The sequence below is a fragment of the Lynx canadensis genome, chromosome D4 (assembly GCF_007474595.2).
Source record: "Lynx canadensis isolate LIC74 chromosome D4, mLynCan4.pri.v2, whole genome shotgun sequence".
Taxonomy (NCBI): Eukaryota; Metazoa; Chordata; class Mammalia; order Carnivora; family Felidae; genus Lynx; species Lynx canadensis.
The window spans coordinates 60,416,404-60,440,240 of NC_044315.2; the positions used below are offsets into that span (position 1 = coordinate 60,416,404).

Sequence of the window (23,837 nt, forward strand, 5' to 3'; positions counted from 1 at the left end):
GAGGCCTCCCCAGGTGATGTGCGTTACCGACACTTTTCACTTTCCCTTGATTCTCTCTGCCCTTTCCCCAGGAGAAATCACCATTCCCACAACTGGCAGAATCACTCTGGAAACTCCCGTTGCCCCCAGGCTGTCTCCCAGTCCACCCGTGTAAATTCGTAAAGCCATCATGGAAAACAGTATGGAGGTTGCTCAAAAAATTAAAAATGGAACTACCGTATGATCCAGCAATCTCCCTTTTGGGTATATATACCGAAAGATTATGAAGTCAGTAACTGAAAGAGGTATCTGCACTGGCGGGCACCTTGCAAAATTATTCACAATGACCAAGACGTGGAAATAACCAATGTCCTTCCATGAATGAATGGATAACGATGTGCTGTGTGTATATACAGTGAAATGTTATTCAGACCCAAAAAAGGAAATCCTGCCAGTTGCCACATGGATGAGCTTGGAGGACATTATGCTAAGTGAAATAAGCCAGACAGAAAAACAAATACTATTTGGTTTCGCTTATGTGGAATCTAAAAAAACCAAAAACAGTTGAACTCCTAAAAACAGAGCAGAAAGGCGGTTGCCAGGGGTTGGGAGTGGGAGGGGGGGGGGAAGGGTACAAACTTTTAGTTATAAGATGCCTAAGTTTGGGGCGCCTGGGTGGCTCAGTCGGTTGTGTCAGACTTTGGCTCAGGTCATGACCTCGCTGTCCCTGAGAGCCTGGAGCCTGTTTCAGATTCTGTGTCTCCCTCTCTCTCTGCCCCTCCCCTGCTCATGCTCTGTCTCTCTGTCAAAAATAAACATTAAAAAAAATAAGATGCTTATGTTCTGGGGATCTAATGTATAGCATGGTGACTATAGTTAGTGATACTGTACTGTATACTTGAAATTTGTTGAGAGTAGATCTCATGTTCTCACCACACACAAAAAATGGTAACTATGTGATATAACAGATGTGTTAATTAACTTGAATGTGGTAATCATTTCATAGGGTATACATATATTAAATCATCACGCTTGTACACCTTAAAAAATCACATGCAACCTAAATATATACAACTTGTCAATAAAATTGGAATATCTCAATAAAATTGGAAAAAAATTCTCATTTCCTATCCTTGGCTCTTAATACCCTTGATCCCTGCCCTGTCTGTACTCCACCCTTCACTTGTTTTCAGACCAGGGAATAGGCAGTTTTCTCTGTTTGGGATCTCTTTCCCAAATACCTTTTGCCCTGCTTGCTTCTATTTATCTTTCAGGGGTCTGCCGAAATATCACCTCCCCCAGGAAGCCTTCCTTGCTTCTCCTCCCAGAGCAGCCCACACTTTCCCTATCCTGGCCCTCCCCTTCCCTCCAACCATGACTGAAAACTTCAGAGGGCAGGGACCAAGTCTGTTGTATCCGTTTCCCAGCTTGGTCTCTGGCCCAAACAAGGAGATACTTAATTGGTATTTGTGGAACCAATCAAGAAAAGGAAAGCTCCATGTATTAAAATATTTAGGCAGATGTTGTTTATTATTTTGTTACATTCTTGCCATTGCACGATTTCACATCTATTTTCACTTTTATTAATTTTTTTTACAAAGGTAAAAGGAATTTCAGAAACAACATTAAAACAATCAAACTATTTCAGGCACGGGTTCATATTAAAAGCATAGATCTATTTTTGACTTCCTTCTTCCCTCTATGATACAATCAGGAAGAATAATTATCGTAGAGCTAAGGTGGGTAGCCCTCAATGCTCATCTCCCAGTGCTTTGTTCTCAGAAAGTTCCTGAGTCAACAGGGGGCTCCCAGAGTATGGAGTAAAGAAATGAGTGCACATTCTACTTGCCCTGAGTGTGAGGGCCCGACCCTGCAGATGCTGGGCAAGTTCTACTTCATCAGTCAAGAATATAAACAAAAACACAATTTTTAAAAAATGGCTTAAAAAAATATTTGATAAAAATTACCTATCCCTCTCCCTTGCTGTGAAATCACTTAAATTCATTTAAATAATCCTAGTTGTAAAAACAAAACAAAACAACCCAAAAACAGTTTTGTTCATGGATGCCTTCATATTGTTTTTAAGCATGAGGTCTGGGTCCCTGAGGGGTAGGGAGAGCTCGAGAAGGTTATGTGCAGAGGAGGCATTCGGGTCCCTCCCCGGGCTCAGCCCCACCTCCAGCTCTTTGCAGCCAGTGCCTGTGGGCACGATGCTTCTTCATTCTCTGACAAGGACATGGGGATAGTATCATTATTCTGAGCACGGGAATTATTCTGGCCCATGTTAGAATTAGAGTTAGATGTGCCAGTGAGTGGAGGTGGGAGGGCTTTGTAAACTGTGAAGTGCTGGCCACAAATGAGGTGGGAGAGGTAACCCCATCCAGTGGAGCTCTGCTTCCCTGGCAGTGCCTGGGATTTGGCCTTCGGCGAGCCCCAGTGACTGAGTAAACAAGATAGGGAACGTGGGCATCTGGGGCGTGCAGTCAGGCAAGGGGACCAAGCCATGGCTAGGGGAGGGGGCACTCGGGCACAGAAACCTCATCGAGTTGCAGCCGGGGGGCCCAGAGAGATGTGGGATGATGCTTCCAACCCGGACTTAGAGGGTGGGGTTGGAGTCCCAGAGCCTATCTGGTGCTCCTTGTCCCCCTCTGTACCACACATAGGTACAGATGGGCTAACACAGTGGGTCTCCAGCCTCAGAGTATTGCAGAATCACCTGGGAACTTCTAAAAACATGCACAAAGCCAGGCCCTGCTCTGGAGATTCAGCTTCAGCTGGTCTAGGGCTGGGACGGGGCATCTGTATTTCTCGAACACTCTCAAGAGGACCCTAATGTACAGCTTGGGTTGAAACCTACCAGGCCAGGTAGGCTCCTGCAGTCCCCATCTTAGCTCCACGATCACCTTGTCCAGTGGGCAAAACCCATCATCTGCACCTGCTTGGTAAGGTTGGGAGGGGGGGCATTTGACTTCCAACGTTCCCCATCTCTAGCTAGGCTGCTGTACTAACCACCGAGAAAGAACCTTAGAGAACAGGCTCAGAACACAGGTTCACAAAGAAGGGACACATAAAAACTCTCAGGCTGGCAGGGGACTTCAAGGCCATTTGGCCCTACTTCCTTGCCTAATACAGTCATCCCTCTCCAGAAGCCCTCATGAGTGGGTGGCCAGAGGCTCTGCTGGCATCCTGCCAAGTGTTGGGACTTCCTACCTCTTGGACTGAAGCCTGCCTGTACCCTCCTGGAGCAGGCAGGCTCTGGGACCTGAGGGCTTTGGTGGTGGCAGTCAGTGGTCATAGGCACCACCCTGATATCTGCTTCCCCACACGAGGGATAGTGTCTGCCCACATTTGGCTGATTCTGGTTCAAGAGAGGACGGTTTTGGTCTCCTATCCATGTTCTAGAACTGGGCCAAACCTTGACTTATTTCCCAGAGGTTAAACTCCCTCTGCCCTTTCACCAAGGTCTTGTGAGTTCCTATAGCAGACCCAGATCATCACCTTATATAGGTAGTTTTCCTCAGGTCAAGACCAAGGTTTCTTGTCTCAGGTGGCAGATCCTGTAGAGGGCAGCACACGCCAGGGTCCCCTAGTTCAGATGGAGAAATTGAGACCAGAGAGGGAGTAACTTGAAAGAGGTACAGAGCGAGTCAGGGGCACAGAAGAGGCCAGAACAAATGGATTTCTGCCCTGTGGGCTGAGGGCTGCTTCAGACTAGAAGCAGCAGAAAGACCGACCCAACAGACCAGAAGCTTGACCCAGCCCTGCCATGAACCCTCTGCAGACCCTGATCACTTGCCTCTCTCTGGGCCTCAGTTTCCCCACCTGTAAAACGAGGAAGTTGGGCCAGATCACAGTTTTTCAAACTTCTAAATGTTTTTTCAGAAGCAGAATTATGTATTCCATAGAAGCCAATATATAAATCAGAGAGAAGGGGAGCTGTGTGGTTGGAACGGGGTGGGGGGGGAGCACAGCCCTCCTGCTTAGCCTTCCTCTCGTTCTATGGACCCCTGCTTAGCCTTCCTCTCGTTCTATGGACCCCAGACTCCTAGGGCCTTCCAGCTCTAACTTTGTACAATGTTCTTTCCCTTAAGAAGTTACAGCTCATCGTGGACCCTTAAAAACAGAATTAACCAGAAGGCAAGATATCGTCTACAAAGAGTCAATTCAGACAGTGTTGTTTTGAGAAGGCAAATAGAAAAACGGCACCACGTCCCTCCCACTAGAATCTTCCAGCGACCGAGAGTTTCGTTTTCTGGTAAAAAATATAGAAATAGTGGTTGTTGTTGGGGGACTTGTGGTTTGGTTCTGGACCTCCCCATGGAGCCGAGTGGTGTCCCTGAGGGCGAGGAGGGCAGACATCTCTGTTCAGAACCTCTCTGAGCCCATCCGCAAGTTTTTGATCTCCAGTTCCAACTGTTTGGCCTGGACCTCGCGCTGGGTCACCAGCTCCCGGAGCCTCCGGATCTCCTCCTGTTGCCGATAAAACATCTGCAGCAGCTGGGAAAGTACAGAACAGAGAGAAATGTCACTCGGTGCCCCAGGATGGGAGGGGCCAGAACACCAGCAGGAAGGACAAAATGTTGCTCCCTTTTCACTCAGAAAGATGGAGGTGATTACCACAGCTGAGGCCTGAGGGAGCAACCATTGCACAGATCTTTTATAAAACCTTGTCTGGGGTGCCTGTGTGGCTCAGTCAGTTAAGCGTTCGATCCACATGTTTGTGGTCATGATCCACAGTTTGTGGGTTTAAGCCCCGCGTCGGGCTCTGTGCTGACGGCTCAGAGCCTGGAGCCTACTTCGGATTCTGTGTCTCCCTCTGTCTCGGCCCTTCCCCGGCTCACACTCTGTTTCTTTCTCTCTCTCAAAAATAAATAAACATTAAAAAAAATTTTAAAAAACCTTGTCTTTACCCAAGAAATGAAATTTTAAAAGACTTGATCTTTCAGACTTTTTTTTTTTTTTTTTTTTTTTTTTTTTTTTTTTTTTTTTGCATCCTCAGACCCCCTGTGGCACAGAGAAAAGGATACTTGGCCCTGAAGTCTGGAGATTGGACTTTTCACCACTGCTAAAATCAGTGGCCTCAGGCAAGTTACTTACCCTCCCTGAGCTTCAATTTCCTCCTCTAGGAACTAGGGGGCCAGAAAACGAACCTCGGCATTAACATAGTTGCTGCGCTGTATAGAATGCAACTGGACGTTGGGTGCCCCCCACCTAAGGATCTCCGGATGCCACTGGATGCTCATGACACCCCTCCGAGGGGGGTGTCAGCACTCCATTGTACCACTGTGGGGACTGAGGCTAAGAGAGACCCGGCCCCTGGGTCTGAGGTCCTACAGTCAGTACTTAGCAGAGCCAGGACCAGAATTCCTCAGTGAGATGCCAGTCCCTGTGTTTTCACCCACAACCTACTGACTCCCAGGGCTCTGGAGAGAATTCAGGGAAATTATATACCACAGTGCCTACTGCAGGACCCAGCACACGGTAGGCACTTAACACAAGTTGACTCCGAACGCACAGAAAATCCTAGTGTCAGAACTGGAAAAGGACTTTGATGCCAGATCAAACCCTCTGCATTTCATAGATGGTCTTCCACCATCATCTATATGCAAACCCACCATCTTGGCATACAGATGGCGCTCACTGCCTGTCTGCTGAATGAATTAACAAAGTGAGTTAAGTGGCCAGGCCGGGGCACACAGCTGGTTGTTTTTCTCACCCCTCATTTTCTCCCCCCCTTCCAAGTACAGCCCCCACCCCTCGTTCACACCTCGTTCTCTGTCTTTGGTGGGGGACACTCGAAGACGTCAAAGCCGTTTGTGAGCCGGGTTTTCTTCTCTTCCAGCCTGTGTTCTGCTGCCCTCCTTGGCATCTTCCCCTCCGGCAGGGAGAAGGGCCTCTGGCCATCTTCTAAAACCAACTGTTTTGTCCGGTTGAGGGAGGGGGGTCTCTCTGGGAGTGGTGGCTGGGAGCTCAGCTGCTCGGAGCCTGGCCTTAGGGACACGAGGACCGGCCCTGGGAGGGAAGCAAAGGGCTGCATGAGGACTGAGTGTTCATGAGCAGATGCTGCCACACGCAGACACACACAGTCACGTGATGGAAATGGAGCTCTGGCCACACGCAGACACCAGCCTGCATACCAGGGCACCAGGAGAGCACACACACGCACACGTGTGATCATCTAGGTGATGCCCGGTTTGTAGGAGCAGCACAGTGCACACCCTGGAGCTGCCCCTAAACACCGTGAGTGCCTCCAGTGAAGCTCTGCCCTTGCTCTGTGGGGACAGTCCCACACGCATTGTGCTCTGCCGTCTACCAGTTCATGAATCCTCCCAGCAGCCCTGAGAAGCAGGGGAGGCAGGTATCACAGTCACAGAGGAGGCAACAGGCCCAGAGAGCAGCAGAGCAAGTGTTGCCCAAAGCGGAGAGACAGAAGGACAGGGACGTCCCAGTCATACAGGCAGCTGCTGGGGCAGGGCTAGGGACCACACACAGCCTCCCCTGGGCTGGCCCTCAGGTGGAGAGAACAGGGAGGGTGTCAGCACAGGGATGGAGGGCCTGAGGTGGGGTGGGGCAGCTGCTGCCCAGAGGGTCTCTCAGGTCGAAGAGCAATGCACTCATGTGGATGGGAGGAAAGTCAGGGGCATCTGGCTGAGACTCTCCAGTCACTCTGCACAGCCTGGAGTTTCAAGAAGTTTTCCATGGAACAAAATTCCTTGATTTGGAAAAGAGTTTCCTGAGCCACTTGGGGCAACGCCTCCCTTCTCGGACCATCCTAGTCCCTGGGGACCAACTGTCGAGGACCACCTGTCCAGGGTTACGGGAGAATACAACTAGAGGCCAGACCCCGCTCAGCTACTTGGGGCCACTAGACATTCTATTTCCCCGCACGTTTGCGCCGGGCCTCTTCTCAGCCTCCCTCACCTTTATTCATCCCACAGAGCCACTCCTGGGCCGACAGAGAGGGCTGGGTTCCTGCCGTGGGTGGGTAGATGTCCTCTTGGTAAGACTCCGACTGCAGGAGAAGCCAGGACAGTGAGGGCTGGGATGGCAAAGGGGCTGCCCAGACGGGAGGGCCCTTAGGGAGTTGAGGTCCGGGCTTTCCCCACCTGTGAGTTGAGGAAACCAAGGCCCAGAGAGCAAAGGGGCATGGCCAAGGTCACACAGCAACTCAAGAGCAGAGATAGGGCGAGACTTAGGCAGCAACACTGCACTGACAATGAGGAAGGCCTTCCCCTTGAGGAGTGGCCCTCAGCCTCCCTGCTGTTGCCCCAGGGGCCTGGGCTCCAGGCTCCAGGTCTGGGGCCTGTTCTCTCCAGGAGGGGTTCCTGCCTCCCTCACAGATGGCTGCCACCACCCTTACCCGCCGGGGTACAATCATGGATACAGGCTCGATGAGGTTTTTGGTTGTAATCAGCTTATAGAAGCGGAAGATCTCGCAGGAGGACACGTCGAGACCTCTCTTTGGCATGACACCTGCGGGCAGATGGTCAAGGAGGGCTAAGAGGTTCTGGCTGGGCTGCAGTCACAGGGGCCCCGGTGTGAGTGGCAAAGCCAGGTCACACACCTGGACGTGAGCAGAGAGTACCCTCCTCCCGCCACCGTTCCCTCTACAAACAGTTCATGAACGAATACCCACACGGTGCTGGGGAAATGAGACTCTGTCCTCACCTTCAAGGACTTCGGTGATTTTAGCTTGGCTTTTATAGGAAGCATGCTCTGCTCAAGGCCCTCCGTGACCACCCCCACAGCTTGGCCCCAGCTGCTCTGAACAGAGCTCTACCCCCGTTTTCTGATTAGTGTTAGCGTGGTCTCTTTCTCCTTCCCTCTGCACTCAATCTGTGTCTTCATGTTGAAGTGGATTTCTTATAGCCCACATATAGTCACATCTTGTTTTGTTTTTTTGCAAACACACTTAAAAAGTAGGGGCTCTCCTAGGTCAGTCTCTCTTACATCCTGGCTACTGTTGTAACTGTTCTACCTCGGCCTACAACACCTTCATGCTCTCCCCATGCTATGCTCTGTTTTCCCTTTGGCTCCTCAAGTATCGCCTCCTCTGAGAAGCCCTCCTTGACTTCCCACTGCACGTTCGGGGAGGACCTCCTGTACACCTCCATCAGGCCTCCCGTAGAGTCAGTGTTGATCTATCATCTCCCCTCCCAGATGTGGGCCCCTCCAGGGCAGGCCCCTCCTCTGACTTGTTCCTGTCTCCCCAGGTCCCACGTGGCCTCAATGCGCCACACCACACTCACCAATCCCCTTCTGGGGGTTGTAGGAGCGGTATTCCGTCAGGTAGTTCAGGTGAGGTTTGTCGGCACTCACTTCATAGTAGCGGATGTTTCCATCTCCCTGAGGAGCAGGAGGGTGCGCTCAGAGCCAGTTCCCACCGGCCGCTCCCGACCCCTGTCGCCACGCAGCAATGAGCTGGCAAAGCCTCTTCACACAAGAAAACACCAGGGGACTATCGCCAAGGCACTGGGGGGCCTCATTGTGACATCCCATCCCCCCAACCATGACCCAAAGCCCACCCATGTGCCTCCAAGGCAGAAGCTCGGTGGGGGAGCACAGGCTCGAATCTCACTGCCAGCCTCACAGAAAGGTCAGAAGTGGCAGGCGCTGAGGCCATCAGGCGGGTCTTGGTGCCCTGGGGCACTTCTGGTTGTTGTTGTCATGATAACTGGGGAGGGTGGAGGCTGCTCCCGGCATTCGCGGGTAGGAACTGGGATGCCAAATGATGGTCCTACCTAATGAAGACCTGCTCCACCCCAAATTTGAAGATGCCCTTATTGAGGAACACGGACTGGTCCCTCGTCATCTGGATCCAGAGCTGAAGAGGGACAAGCTTGGGGTGTCTGACCAAAGCCATGGCCCTAGGTGTTCCTGGGGAGCCAGGAAGGTGGGCCAGGTGCTGTGCTCACCAGAGGGCCAGAGTGTGCGGTACCTCCCGCCTGTCCCTATCCCTGCCCTGCAGGCTGAGGGCGCCAGGCTGCTGTCTGGCTATGGGCAGGGCCGGGCTGGGGTAGTTCTGCTTCCTGCCTCAGCGGTGCAGGCGGCCACCTCCCTCCCAAGACAGGCTGACCTTCCCCACCACGTAGAGCATGCTGGTGTCTGCGTCGTAGAAGGGAAACAGCACGCCCGAGGAGCCATCCAGGTCCTCCTCTGAGAGAGGCACGGAGAGGTTGTCCTGTAAGGGAAGGGAAGTCAGAAAGGCCTGTGGGTCGCTCCTGGGGAGGGTGGAGATGAGAATCCCTGTCAAGGGGCTCTGGATGTGTGTGTGTGTGTGTGTGTGTGTGTGTGTGTGTGTGTGTATGCGTGCGCGTGCACGAGAGAGAGAGAGAGAGAGAGAGAGAGAGAGAGAGAGGGAGGGAGACCACCCCTTTTCTTTTGCCGGCATTTTGCCTTTCACAGATCGCTTCTCACATGCCTGATCACACACCAGCCCTCCCCTGCTTGTTTTATGATTTGTTGTGAAAGATGATGGAGATGTAGAGAGAGAAAGTGATTTGTCTAGTCTTTGAAACTCTAGCCAAGTGATCCTTCCAATCAATACTGCTTGGCCTGGCCCTCACCCTCACCCCCCTCAGCTGCTCCTTCTGCCCACATGCCTTGGTGTTTCCTTCCAAGCCCTTGCTCCAGCTGTTTCCTCTGCCCAGAAGGTCATCTCCTTTCTCTCCCCCCAGCCCCTGCCCTGTCCTGGTTCCAGAAGTGGCCACCTCCCTCCACCCCCTACACCACGGCCACTGTCCCCTTGAACGAGAAGATGCACAAGGTCTGGGCTCGCCCCACCAGCTGCTGGCATCTCCCTGTTATTCATCCCTGGGTCCTTCATACCAGGCAGGCTGTGCTAAGTAAGTGCTTGAGAAATTAGCAAGGGAATGAATGCATGAATGAATGAAGCCAGCACTCAGCTGAAGGGTGATGGTGAGGGGCAGGGTGCGGGCTCACACAGGAGACTCACCTGGTCCCACACGGCCATCTGACGGTGGTTCCACCGGGATGTGCCTGTGGACAGCAGCTTCTTCAGGTTCCCCAGAAACAGCACTTTGTTGGCCCGGTGCCCCTTGTAGCTGGCTTCCTGGACAGTATGTACAGTCAGGGACTCCCGGGCAGCAAGCAGCTAGGGTCTCTGGCTTCCCTGCCTTTGCTTATGCTGTGGCAGGACCTGGAATGCCTTCCTTGTTCACTCCAGCTCTGCTTAGAGAATCTTTCCACGGGGACCACCTCCAGGAAGCCTTCCAGAGACCCCCCCCACTCCCACCCCATCCACACTGAGTCTCTCCTGTTATTTTTGGTGAGAGTTCTTTTTTCCGAGCCAGGATAGAGGCAAACTTCTGCTCAGCTCCATGCTCTTTCTGAAAGATGACTGAGCACTCTATCACTGTATGCAAGGCATGGGGCTGGGCGGGCACTGTCATCTGGATTATCTCATTTAGTCCTCCAAGAGGAAGGACTAATGGTCCATTGTTGTAGATAAGGAAACAGTGGCCCAGAGAATGGGAAGTGCTTGCCTAAGGTCACACAGTGGACAGACAGTCGTGTCCTGCCTCTTGACAGAGCTAAGGCACATTGACAAGCTCTGGAGTTAGACCAGGGTCAAAGCTCAGCTTTCAGTGTGGGCACGTCACCTTACCTCTCTTCAGCCTCAGTTTTTTCATCTGAAGATTGGGGGTGACATCCGCTACCTCCCAGCCGGGAGGACAGAAGCTATAGCACATGTGAAGGCTTGGCCAGAATGCTGATGGCATTACTGCCCTGTTCTCTGAAGCCTCCCCCAGCCCCTTACCACTCCTTGCTCCTCTTGTCCCCAAGCCCGATCCCAACCCAGCACACACCTGGAGGACGGCCCCTGCCCGGGGGTCGAGAATCCGAATCTTGCGGTCTTTACAGGTGGTGGCCAGCAGGCTGCCACTGGGATTGAAGGACATGGAAAGGATCACGTCTTGATGGCAGCAAATTGTCCTCACGGGGTTATTGATTACAGACTCCGTTGTGTCCAGGTTCCAGACCATCACCTGTACGGCAATGAGCTGGCTCTGAGCACAGTGTTGCCCCGCCCCTGGCTCCCACAGTCGCAAGCCCGCCAGGCTGCAGTGAAACATGGTATCCCCAGGAGGGAAGACACAGATGGCAGTCTGGCCAAGAAGCCTTGGGCGGGAGGATGGATCTGCCGGCTGAAGCTGCCACGTGGCAAAAGGGGAAGCCGGGAGTCAGGCTGTCTGGTGGTGAAAAGAAAACACCATCTGCTTTGGAGCAACAAAACATCCATGGCTGGAGGACCGTAGGGGATGAGCTAGACCAGGGGGTTTCAAACAGTTATTAGTAGCAGTTTCCACCTCACACAGATAAACAGGACTGCCATGTTTAGCTGCATAGGTTGTGCACTGCACAGCTCCAGGGCAATCTATTCTCATAGCCCATGGTATGAATTGCACCCCCTGGAGCTGTGTGCAGAATAATGTGCACAATCATCGCAGCACCCTGCACACTCACCCTACATAAACAGAAAAAAGAGCACTTCTGACCAGGAGGGAAGAGACCCTGGGGCGCCTGGGTGGCTCAGTCAGTTAACTGTCCGACTTCGGCTCAGGTCATGATCTCCGTGGTTTGTGGGTTTGAGCCCTGCATCAGGCACTGTGCTGACAGCTCAGGGCCTGGAGCCTGCTTCGGATTCTGTGTCTCCCTCTCTCTCTGCCCCTCCCCTGCTTGCTCTCTGTCTCTCTGTCTCAAAAATAAAAATAAACATTAAAAAATTTAAAGAAAACAAGAAGGGAAGAGGCCCTGCCAGCCACTCCTATCCCACCCTTTCTTCATCACAGAAGCCCCCGAAGTGCCTCTGTGAAGCCCCATGTCGTGAAGGGATGAGTTTAAAAGCCATGGCTATGGTCACACCAACTCCATTTGTGTACAGATAGAGAAACTGAGGCCTAGAGAAGACAAGGGACTTTCCCAGTTCATACTGCAAGGCAGAAACTTAGTTGGAATAGAATCTAGGGCTCCTATCCTGTGAATTTTCCCAATCCACAGGCCCACAGACTTCCAGCTTGGCCGTCAACGGGGCAATGGGAAGCTTCTCTGGCCAGGGCCCAGCCCAACCCATCCCCTCCGGGCAGATTAATGGGTTGAACAGTGTACTCCCCACCCCCCCCAAACCCCAAATTCAGGTCCACCTGGAGCCTCAGAATGTGACCTTATTAGGAAACAGGATCTTTGCAGATGTAATTAATTATGATAAGATGATACCAGATTAGCATGGGCCCTACAACCAATGACTGGTGTCATTATAAAAAGAGCAAAGGACACACAGAAACACAGAGAAGGCCATGTAAAGCTGGAGGCAGGCTGAAGTGATACAGCTCCAGGCCAAGGAATGTGTGGAGCCACCAGAAGTCCCAAGAGGCATGGGAGGATTCTTCCCTAAGATCTTAGGACAGAGCGTGGCCCTCCTGATGCCTTGATATCAGATTTTTGGTCTCCAGAACAATGTAAAAATAAAGTTCTGTTGTCTTAAGCTGCCCAGTTTGGTCATCTGTTAGGGTGGCCCCAGAAACTGAGTGTGTGGACCCACCTTGTAGTCATAGCCAGAGCTGAAGAGGATGTTGGCGGCCGTGGGGTGCCATTCCACCAGGCCCACCCTGCGGGCATGGCCCATCAGCTCCTTCCTGAAGACTGTGAGGTTCTTTGTCAGCAGCTGCGTGGGGATGTCCCAGATCTTAATCTTTCAGGGGAGACACAGCCGGTGGGGGAGTGTTGTTAGCGAGGGTCACCTTGGCACCCCAGCCACCCTAAGCCACAGAGCTGGCAGTGCCCAGCAGAAGGGCCAGGGGAGTGCTCTCTGTATCCATCTCAAAGACAGAGGCTTTGCCAAGGTCTTCCAGCCCAAACAGGGGCTGACATTGCCAGAGCTGAGCCCAGACCTCCAGATCTCCCTCTTGGTAATCCTTGCCATCCTAATGACCTGAGTTGTGGGGAGCTGGGTGGGCCATAGGCCTGACTCCCAGGCTGGATGTCAGAGCAAATCCGACTCCCAGCCTAGAATATCTCTCAGAGTACACTGGTCTACCCCTTCCTTGTCCCAAAGGTGTAGGCTAGGAGGAAGGTTCAAATGCCAGGAGGAGGAGTTTGTGCTATATTGTCAGGGCACTAGGGAGCCAGTGCAGTCTCTGGAGCAGGATAGGGTAGGGAGAAGCTCTTTCCTTTGGAGTGCCCCCCTTGGATGGCCTGGAAGAGGAAAGATGAAGGGTCAGAAGGCCAGGCTGCAGGGGGTCACAGCCTGTATTCCACAGTAAGGGCCTGGGAGGAGGGGCTGGGGCCTCCTTCCAGAGCAGTGTTGTTGAGGATGGAAGGGGCTTCCTTGGTAGAAAGTAAGCTCCCGGTTACGGAGGGGATGGCCAGTAACCTGATATTCTTTGTTGTCCTTTGGGGTTCTCAGGCCCCTATGTGATTGTATGTCCCTTTTCCCTCAGAGATACCCAGGGTTTTCAGGTAGACTTTGTTTTCGATTCGACAAATATTTATTTCCTGGTCATCTGGATTTAAAACCAGGAAGGCAGCCCCATGAGGCGAGTGCCAGGGGCTCTAGACGACGAGTTGGGTGAATCCTATTACTGCACAGAACTGGCCCCTGCTGGAGGACGGACTTCGGGCAGACCTGTGTGGGAGGGGCAGAGACCACCCCCCAGACTCCTCAGAGCTACAGGGTCATCCCTGCCCCACAGGGTGGGGACAGGGAGGAGACAGCTGAACACTCTACATGGGAGGGCCTGAGGTTAGGCACTGCCACCCCTGATACTTGTGTGCACTCTTCCTGCCCCCGGGGGCATCTGGGAAGGAACTGGTGGCAGGAGATGAGAAGAGCTAGGAATTTCATGAAGATCTTGTAGGGAGTCTTCAAAGCAGGCCTGAAAAGGCAAGTATTTCAGGACTCAGAGTCAGAGTCAGGGGACAGAGTCAGATATTCAACATTCCACCATTGGAGGCAAAGCCAATTCTCACAGAGCCTGACTGCCCCTTCAGTGAAACCATCCTGGCAGATACTGTCCTTTACGCTCCTCGGCAACCCCTATATGCGACTGGCACAAGTCTTCTGAGAATTTTCCACTTGCTTCTCCTGACGAACTGGTCTGTTTCCTTTTAATCAGACAGTAAAGGCTTCTGCAATACATTCTATTTCCCTTTTTGCCTTGACTGCCAGGCAGCTCTGAGTTAAACCTGGAACTCTATGCTTGCAACCCTTCAAAACCAACATTCTGAGTATTATTTCCTCACTTCCCCCATCTGTGGCTGCTGCCACTTAGGGAAGTGCATAGCTCAGTGAAAACATACTGGGCTCTAGAATCAAGCCTCAGCCTGAAGCCTTGCTCAGACTGTGTGACTTTGGACAAACTGCTTCACCTCTCAGATCCTCAGTTTCTCCATAAAAAAAAAAAAAAATCCTACCTCGTGGGGCTGCCAGGAAGACAGATTTAAATGGTAACGTGTAGTTGAGAGACAGGAACACAATGGGCACAAAATAAACTGTCACTGTGCCCTTCATCCTTATTTTAATCATCTGATCATATCCGTGTCTTTTGTTTTAAGCCATACTCACGGCATTTTTGAAGTGGGAACAGAAGAAATTATAAATAAGTAACACTGAACATTGTGGGTAGCAGGGATTATGACCCTGATCCAGAACAGGGGCTCAAAAAAGTTGGTGGGGCTAAAGCTTTTGGGAAAGTTGTGGTGCCCATATTCATCTAAGGATCCCACTCTTATCCTTTTAAAGCTCCCCTCCCCACTGTCTGTGAGATTGTCACAATATTTTCTGACTGCAATAAAAAATGCTCCTTAAAGCATTTTATAGTTCCCCCAAAAGATGGGCTTTTCCACTGGAATAGGAGTCTCTTTGGATCTTCATTAGCTGCTTGGGGGCTATTATGTCCATTCTATAAGTGGGGGGAACTAAGTCCCAGATAGGAGGCCTAAAGGTGTGGTGCTCCAAGTCCCAGAGCCCAGAACTTCTCCCACTCAATCTCACTAAGCCCCTCCCCACACAGTGACCTCACCTCATGAAGGATCAGCGGGTCAGGAGCATCAGAGCCAAGTACAGACACTATTCTATCTCCCTGTGCCCCAATCCCACTCATTTCGGGAAAGGGAACTGCCTTATGTGCTGATACTCACTGTGGTATCTTCAGAACAGGAGGCGATCTCAAAATCATTAAAAGGATTCCACTTGATGTCTAAGACGTTCCCTTTGTGCCCGCAGACCTTTGGGTAGTGGGGGTCCAGCTTTCCTGTCTGCAAAACAGTGTCCAGGAGTGTTGGAGAGAAGAGGGGACTAATTCCACTTAAGCAGTCAGTCGGGCAGTCAGCAATCACTGAGTAGACCGGAAAATGTAAGGGACAGAACGGAGTGTGAATCTAGGCCCTACCACTATTCTCTGTGTGATGCTGGGGGAGTCACATCACTTGTCTGAGCTTCGGCGCTGTCCTCAGTAGGTTCATAAGGTTCATGTTGAGTATCATAGATGAGGTGTGGAAAGGGTCTAGCACAGTGCCTAGCACGTAGTAGGTGTTCAGTAAAAGGATATTTCCCTTCACACACTGCTGATGGGAATGAAAAAATGGGGCAGCCACTTTGGAAAACAGTCTGGCAGTTCCTTAAAGGGTTAGACATAGAGTTACCATGTGACCTAGCGATTCCACTCCTAGGTATATCCCCATGAAAAATGAAAACACAAGCATACAAAGAACCTGAACACCGATGTTTGTAGCAGCATTATTCATAATAGCCAAAAGGTGGAAACAACCCAAATGTCAATCAGTGGATGAATGGCTATGCAAAATGTAGTATATCATACAATGGAGTATTACTTCAGCCAAAGAGGGAATGTAGAACTGACACACACTGAAACATGGATGAACCCTGGAAACATGCTGAGGGAAAGAAGTCAGACGTAAAAAGTCACACATTGCATGATTCCACATAAATGATGGACCAGATGTGGTTTCATCGTTAGAGCACATTGATACATCTTCTGGTGCCCAGTATTCAGAACCCTGAAAAATCCAGAGCAGGTAAATCCATAGAGACTGAGAGCAGATTAGTGGTTGCCCAGGACCCGGGGGGTGGGGGTGGGGGGGAGGGGGCAATAAGGAGTGACTGCTAATGGGTGTGGAGTTTCTTTGTGAGGTGATGAAATTGTTATGAAATCAGACAGTGGTGATGTTTGCACAACCATATGACTACCTTACAACCCCACTGAATCATACATCTTATTTTTTTATTTTTTTAAATTTGTATTTTATTATTGATACTTCAATTTCCTATTCATTTATTTGTTTGTTTATTTAGAGAGAGAGAGAGAGAGAGAGTGCACGAGTGGGAGAGAGGGGCAGAGGGAGAGAGAGAGAGAATCTTAAGCAGGCTCTGTGCTCAGAGAGCCTGATGCAGGGCTCAATCCTATGACCCTGGGATCCTGACCTGAGCCAAAATCAAGAGTCCAACGCCCAACAAATGAGCCACTGAGGTGCTCCTGAATTGTATACTTTATTTTATTAAAAAAATTTTTTTAATGTTTATTTATTTTTGAGAGAGAGCGAGAGAGCACAAGCGGGGCAAGGGCAGAGAGAGAGAGAGAAAGGGACAGAGGATCTGAAGCAGGCTCTGTGCTGACAGGGACTCGAATTCATGAACCGTGAGATCATGACCTGAGCCGAAATCAGGTGCTTAACTGACTGAGCCACCCAGGTGCCCCTGAACTGTACATTTTAAAATGGTGAGGGATGCCTGGGTGGCTTGGTCAATTGAGCATCTGACTCTTGGTTACAGCTCAGGTCATGATCTCACAGTTTGTGAGACTGAACACTGAGCCCCATGTTGGGCTCTGTGCTGACAGCGTGGAGCCTGTTTGGGATTCTCGCTCTCCCTTTCTCTCTGGCCCTTTCCTGCTTGTGCACACACAGGTGCGCTCTCTCTCAAAATAAATAAATAAACTTTAAAAAAAAAAGGTGAATTTTATGGAATGTGAATTATACTTCAATTAAGAAGAAAAAAAAAAAAGAGCATTTTCTTCCCTTTCCACTTTGCCTGCTGAGAATCGCTGTCTGGGCACTGGGGGGACACAGGTCCCAAGCTGAGACTTCTTGACCCGCACACGGACCTGGGTTTCCTGGGCCATGGCACAAGTGTGTCGGTTCAGTTACAGAAACCTGGAGCTGGCAGCGACCGGCACACTCATGTCACACATCATATATGTCACACATCACATCGCACAGGTCGGCAGAACAGGCCCCCCATCCAACTTCAGATGCCGAAACACCACCCCCGCCCCCACCAGAAAGCTCTGCAGTCCAGTTTTCCATTCCCGAGGTAGAGACAGCTGAGAAGAAAAATGGCCTACATCCATTCATTGAGCAAATCTACATGACATATGTAGGGACAGGCCCCATGCGAGGGGCTGGGGAGCACAGGATGTACTATTTGACCCCGCAGGATCAATGCTCTCAGGATCTTTACAAAAGGTCTTTCAAGAACAGAGTGGGCTCAAGGAACACCCACCGCCTCTCCTAACCTCACCTCTCCAACTCTGTAGAAACCACTGAGACCCTGCCTAGTTGAGATCCAGCAAAGATGCAGAAGCATCTCGGACCTGGCTTAGTAAGACTGCAGCTGCTATGGGAAAAGACACAGGGCTTCTGGGTCACTCTGGCAAACTAGCAAACACAGACACTGAGACCCTGGCTCATGGAGGCTTTATGCATGCATCTTAGTAGTTCTGCAAACAGAGGTAGTGGTCCTGGGCTCCCCTTCAGACATACTCTGCCCAATTCAGCTCTTACCTCTCGGGAAAGGGTATTAGACACCTCACCCTTGACTGGATCCCATACTGGAGGGGGAACTCTATACAGGACATTATTTGATAAATTGGAACATGAAAGGTAGATTAAAGTATTGTTACAATGTTAAACTTTGTGAAGTTGATAACGTGATATGGTTATATAAGAGAATATTCGTACTTTTAGGAAACACTCAAGTATTTAGGGGTAAAGGTCAAAGGTATAGGTAATGTATCCTCGAATGGTTAGGAAAAGAAAATTATACCCTCATATATACATTCAGACAGAGAAAAGCAAAGAACTTGGACATGTGTCATTTGTTAGTGATGTGTGAGTTCCATTTGGGCTTCTCAACAAGAAGAGGGGTGCACGCCCCCTGCTCCTGGGGCCAGTGTCCTGGAGGGAGAACGTGCCCCTATAGGCCCTGCCCAGGTCTTGACAGGACCACCGCTCCGGCCAGCGACCTCTTGCCTCGCCTCCAGGCCATTCTGCCTGCTGTTGTCGGTGAGCTTTCAAAAGTTAAAATCTGATCGTGTCCTGCACCTGCTCAAATTTTGCAAGCCCCTTTTTCCTCATGTGTAAAATGTGAATAATAATCTCTTCCTTACAGGGCTGTTATGAGGGTAAAATGAAATATTGTGCGTGAAAAGCCGAACAGTGGTGCCCTAGAGTAAGTGCTTAAAAAAGAGGAGCTGTTATTATGTGTATACGTGTGTGTATGCATACCCACGTGTGTATAAAAAATGAGGGAAAAAAGACTGGAAGGAAAGGCACCAAAATGTTATTCATGGTTATTTGTAGACAGTGGGATAAATGGTAGTTTTATCATCTGTGTTTCTTTTTTTTAAATTTTTGCAAACTTTCTATAAAACAGTGTGGATTTGGGGCGCCTGGGTGGCGCAGTCGGTTAAGCGTCCGACTTCAGCCAGGTCACGATCTCGCGGTCCGTGAGTTCGAGCCCCGCGTCGGGCTCTGGGCTGATGGCTCAGAGCCTGGAGCCTGTTTCCGATTCTGTGTCTCCCTCTCTCTCTGCCCCTCCCCCGTTCATGCTCTGTCTCTCTCTGTCCCAAAAATAAATAAACGTTGAAAAAAAAAAAAAAAAAACAAACAGTGTGGATTTTGCAATAAACAAAAGACGTTTGTTAACACAAAACTCTAAACTTTCTGAAAAGATGGGTCCTTCCAGGATCGGCCAAAAATGTGTTATAAAACTGAAAATCTTTTTTTTTTTTTTTTAAGTTTATTTATTTTGAGAGAGAAAGAGCGAGAAGCAGGTGAGGGGCAGAGAGAGAGGGAGATAGAATTCCAAGCAGGATCAGTGCTGTTAAGGGAGAAGCCCAATGTGGGGCTCAAACTCACAAATCATGAGATCACCACCTGAGCCAGGATCAAGAGTCAGACGCTCAACCGACTGAGCCACCCAGGCACCCCTAAAACTGCAGATCTTTTTTTTTTTTTTTTTTTTTAAACTGCAGATCTTGAAGGGCTCTCAGAGACCAGGACCAGTAAAAACCCTTCAAACTCTCTTACCTGCCCCCATGGCAGGCATCACTAATGTATTACAGCTCTCTCGCTGGCCCCAAACTGGAGGGACTTGCTCAGGGTCACAGAGAATGTGGAGGGCAGAGTGGGGCTGCAGCCCAGGGCTCCGGCTCCCAGGTGTATCTGTGCTGTACTTGCTGTGCTTGAGGGCTCTCAGCCCTCTTTGAGTCAGTGTCCTGCCTCACTTGTGCACACAGCCTTTCCTTCTCTTAGCTCATTTCCTGGGTCAAAGGGCATGAACAGTGCTCGGTCTCTCGTTATGGCACACCCAGTTGCTCTCTGGCCCAGAGCCCTGCCACAATTTTGTCCTGAAGGTTTCTGGGAAGAGCTGATCGTCAGGCTGGCCTTGGCTGACAGGAGGCAAGCTGCCCAGGAGCTCCATTCAGACCACTGTGGAGGCTCAGCTGAGCCTCAGACTCAGGAGGTGCTTGGGGGGCCAGGCATGGCTCAGATGGGGCAGTGCTCCTCCCAGGCCTCCCAAAGCAGAGACCCCAGCCCCAGACAACTTCTCTTCCTTCTCAGAAAACAAGGGATGGCTCATTCTCCCCTGGGGCCAGAAGGTTGCTCTGCCTAACAGGGTTTTATGCTGAGGTCTGACATTAATGGACATTATTAGCCAGCCTGATGGGCTATTGACCGAGCTGCTAAAAGCCCTGTCATGACAGGGACATTTAGAATCAGGAGGCCACTTCTGCCTTTCAGTCCACTAGTCCAGCAGTCAGCCAGGGCCAGCCCTCTGATTTATGGGGGACACAGCTCTAAATCAGGGGAGGTACACCCGCCCTCCTCGCAGACTGCAGGGAACCCTGGCTTGGGTGCAGAAGCTGGCTGCTCAGCCCGGAGAGATGCCACTTCCAAGTCTCGGTGGGGCTGCCCTGAGTGGATGGAACTGTGGGACCCGGAAGGCTGAGCTAGGCAGGTGGAGGACATTCTGGGGCAGGCAGACCTCAGCTGCTGGGATGGGACAGTGGTGCGGCCGTCCCCACAACACCCAGCACTCAACAGGGTGCGGCCATTCCCACAACAGTGTCACGACCTCCAGGAACCCTTCCAACAGCCCAGGGTGGACATGGGAGGCAGGGGTGGTAGGCACGAGTAGAGGTGGAGGTAGGCTGCATAGTGTAGAAGAGGTTAGGCAGGCACGCTGACTCAGGCTTCCTGGGTTTGAGTCCCTGCTACGGCACTTAACAACCGTGTGACCCTGGACAAGAGACCTCAGCTGTCTGTGCCTCAGTTTCCTCATCTACAAAATGGCAATAGTAGTAGGACTTCGCAGGGTGCGAGTGATTACATGAGCTCATACAAGTAAAGCACTTTAAGACAGTGCCTGGTACATGGTAGGCTTTCAGTAAATTCACCAGCGTAAGTTTGTCAGAGCTAATCACAGTGACCCAGTTTTACTGTCACTCAAAATGCTTCAGGGGCCCAAGGATGTGCTCAGTGTGAGTCCCAACTGTTCCACAGGGGACTCCCATCTCTCCCTGCACAACTGATGGGTGACTGAGCCAGGGTGCCCTCCGTGAATAAAGTGATGCCTAGATCGTATTCCAATGAATGAACTTGAACGAGCACATTCCCACGCCTGTAAGGAATAGGGTTGTAAATGTTGTTCTTTAGAAACCATAATTTAGGGGGCCATTTATGTGCCAGGCCCATGCTTCGTGCTTCGCTCACATTATTTGATTTAGCTCCCAACCACCCCAGGGAGAATCGCCATTTAAGTGCAGCAGTCGGGGAGCAGAGAGGTTGACAGTCATGTGCTAAGGGCCACGGAGCCAGTCTGCAGCAGAGCCCTGAGAACTGGGAATCTTTCCTCTCGCTCCCTGCTCTGCCGTTTGCCCCCCTCTCCCTGTAGTTATCATTGGCATTGGGCACGACTCTCACTGAGGACCTCCCTGGAACTGAAGAGACTTTCAAAAACAAAACAAAACAAACGAAACAGGAAGCAACATGTCATACTAGCCCACCCCCTACATTTCTAGAAAGAGAATCTGAGTGTGGAGGGAACAAATGTGTTCCACGGAAGGTTGGAGGTTCAACATATTGGCTGGGACAGAGACAGAAGCCTGATGAGGAAGGCAGGATTCGTCTGCAGGCAATGGGGAGCTCTGGGAGGGGACCGAGCAGGGGTGTGACAGGGTCAGACACAAGTTTGAGAACAGTGGGGCCTCTACTGGCACAGCAGCGAGGCGCCCCTCCCCTTCTCCCGGGCACCACAGTGTCAGTCTGACTCCTCTGATCTGGTCCACTCCCAGGGCCCATCCCCAGGGTTCTGCCTGCCCTTGTTTTCAGTTCTCCCCACCTACCACACCTCATGGCAAAGTCCACCCTGCACACCCCCAGGGGTGGCTTTGATGCAGGCCAGGCCCCAGGCTCAGGAGCCCAACCTGGCCTGTCCCCAGGCTCTGGGCGGGCCTGTCTCCACACCTTCCTGTTCCCTGAGCACAGCCCTTGTTGCCCAGGCTGCCAGAGTCTCTCTCCAAACAGTCTTGCCCTGGGTCACAGTGAGAGGAAGGAGCCTGCCTGCAGAATCACCCAGTACCTGGGGCTGCCTACTCCATCTGAGAATACATTCTAGGACGCTGTGGCGAGGTCAGGCACCTTCCGATACTTATGCTCCTGTATACACTCCATTAAATAATTAGCTAGTTTGGACCTCTGTTCCTTCTCATGGCTCTAGTTTACTGACACCTTTCTGTGCCTGGCTGGGATGTCATTCCTGGTATCTGACCAGCAGCCCATATAAACCAGAGCCCAAGCTGAGAAGCAGCACACAGACGAATTAAGCAAGAACAGGGCCCTGTGGCCACATCCAGGTCTGGGCCACATTCCAGTCCTTACCCTCAGGGTTCAGGGTCCTTGGGGAAGTCATCTCCCTGAGCCTCGGCATCCTCATCTGTACAATGGGGCAATACTTCCTACAGAAGGAGTTAAGGAAGGGATTGGCATAAGCACCATCCTTGGTCACCACGTGAAAAAGGGCCCTACAGGCCTGTCTGGAAGTGCTGCGTCAAAGGCCCAGCATGCATGTCCTCTCCCACTCTCCTCTGGTCCCACTCGAGCAGGCTGCCTGTGGTTACCTAAGAAAATATCAACCGAATGCAATGCGTGGATCTTTCTGGACCCTGATTCAAAGCAACCAAACGCAAAGAGGCATTTATAAGGCAATCAGGGACGTATCCACATGCACTGGGAATAAGGTGACACAGAAGATATTGTCAATGCTGCAATCCTGGCCCTGCACTTATGTCAGAAAATGTCTCTAGGTTTTAGAATTGCATGCTGAAGTTTATACGGGTAAAATGACAAAATGTCCAGGATTTGGTTTAAAATACCTCAGGGGAAAAAAAAAAACATGGACAAAGCAAGATGAGCAAAGTCTTTAAAATTCTAGAATCTGGGTAAGAAGAGTCATACTATTGTTTTTATCTACTCTTGTGTTTGAAATTCTTTCATAATTACAAAAAGAACTAGATTAGAGACTAGCGACTGAAAATGTAGTTTATAAACCAGCAGTGTCAGCATCACCTGGGAGTATGGATGTCAGAATTGATGCATAAAAATACAGGATGCCCAGGGATATTTAAATTTCAGATAAATGACAAAAAAGTTTTCAGTATAAGTATGCTCTGTGCAATATTTCATTTGTACTAAAAAATACCTTGGCAGTTTCTTACAAACCCAAACATGTAAAGCTACTTGAGGACCTAGCGACTGCACTCGTGGGCATTTACCCAGAGAAACGGAGACTTATCTTCATACAGAAATCTATATATGTCTAAAGCCCCAAATTGGAAACAATCTCGGTGGCTTTCAATGGGTGTCTGGTTAAACAAATGGCGCGCACCCACACCACAGAACATTACTCAGCAATGGAAAAGAGTGAGCAATTGATCCATGCAACAACCTGGATGGATTTCCAGGAAATTACTCTGAGTGACCAAAGCTAAGCCCAAAAGGTTGCATACTGTATGGTTCCATCTATGTGACATTCTTAAAATGGCCCAAGGATACAGAAAACATGAATAGACACTTCTCTAAAGAAGACATCCGGATGGCCAACAGGCACATGAAAAGATGCTCTACGTCGCTCCTCATCAGGGAAATACAAATCAAAACCACACTCAGATATCACCTCATGCCAGTCAGAGTGGCCAAAATGAACAAATCAGGAGACTATAGATGCTGGAGAGGATGTGGAGAAACGGGAACCCTCTTGCACTGTTGGTGGGAATGCAAATTGGTGCAGCCACTCTGGAAAACAGTGTGGAGGTTCCTCAAAAAATTAAAAACAGACCTACCCTATGACCCGGCAATAGCACTGCTAGGAATTTACCCAAGGGATACAGGAGTACTGATGCATAGGGGCACTTGTACCCCAATGTTTATAGCAGCACTTTCAACAATAGCCAAATTGTGGAAAGAGCCTAAATGTCCATCAACTGATGAATGGATAAAGAAATTGTGGTTTATATACACAATGGAATACTACTTGGCAA

At 50.5% G+C, this 23,837-nt stretch overlaps 1 protein-coding gene across 1 annotated transcript in view; it reads right to left on the reverse strand.

The window, feature by feature from the left end:
* Window positions 1-4,124: 4,124 nt before the first annotated feature.
* CORO2A (coronin 2A) overlaps window positions 4,125-23,837 on the reverse strand; it is a 54,290-nt gene continuing 34,577 nt past the window's right edge. The window contains exons 3-12 of the mRNA XM_030294063.1: window positions 15,139-15,255; window positions 12,542-12,691; window positions 10,809-10,988; window positions 9,935-10,051; window positions 9,056-9,160; window positions 8,229-8,325; window positions 7,340-7,452; window positions 6,901-6,991; window positions 5,747-5,991; window positions 4,125-4,476 (exon numbers count right to left, since the gene is read on the reverse strand). Of these exons, the coding sequence (XP_030149923.1) occupies window positions 4,345-4,476; window positions 5,747-5,991; window positions 6,901-6,991; window positions 7,340-7,452; window positions 8,229-8,325; window positions 9,056-9,160; window positions 9,935-10,051; window positions 10,809-10,988; window positions 12,542-12,691; window positions 15,139-15,255 (1,347 nt within the window). The 3' untranslated portion in view covers window positions 4,125-4,344. The remainder of the gene's footprint in view (window positions 4,477-5,746; window positions 5,992-6,900; window positions 6,992-7,339; window positions 7,453-8,228; window positions 8,326-9,055; window positions 9,161-9,934; window positions 10,052-10,808; window positions 10,989-12,541; window positions 12,692-15,138; window positions 15,256-23,837) is intronic.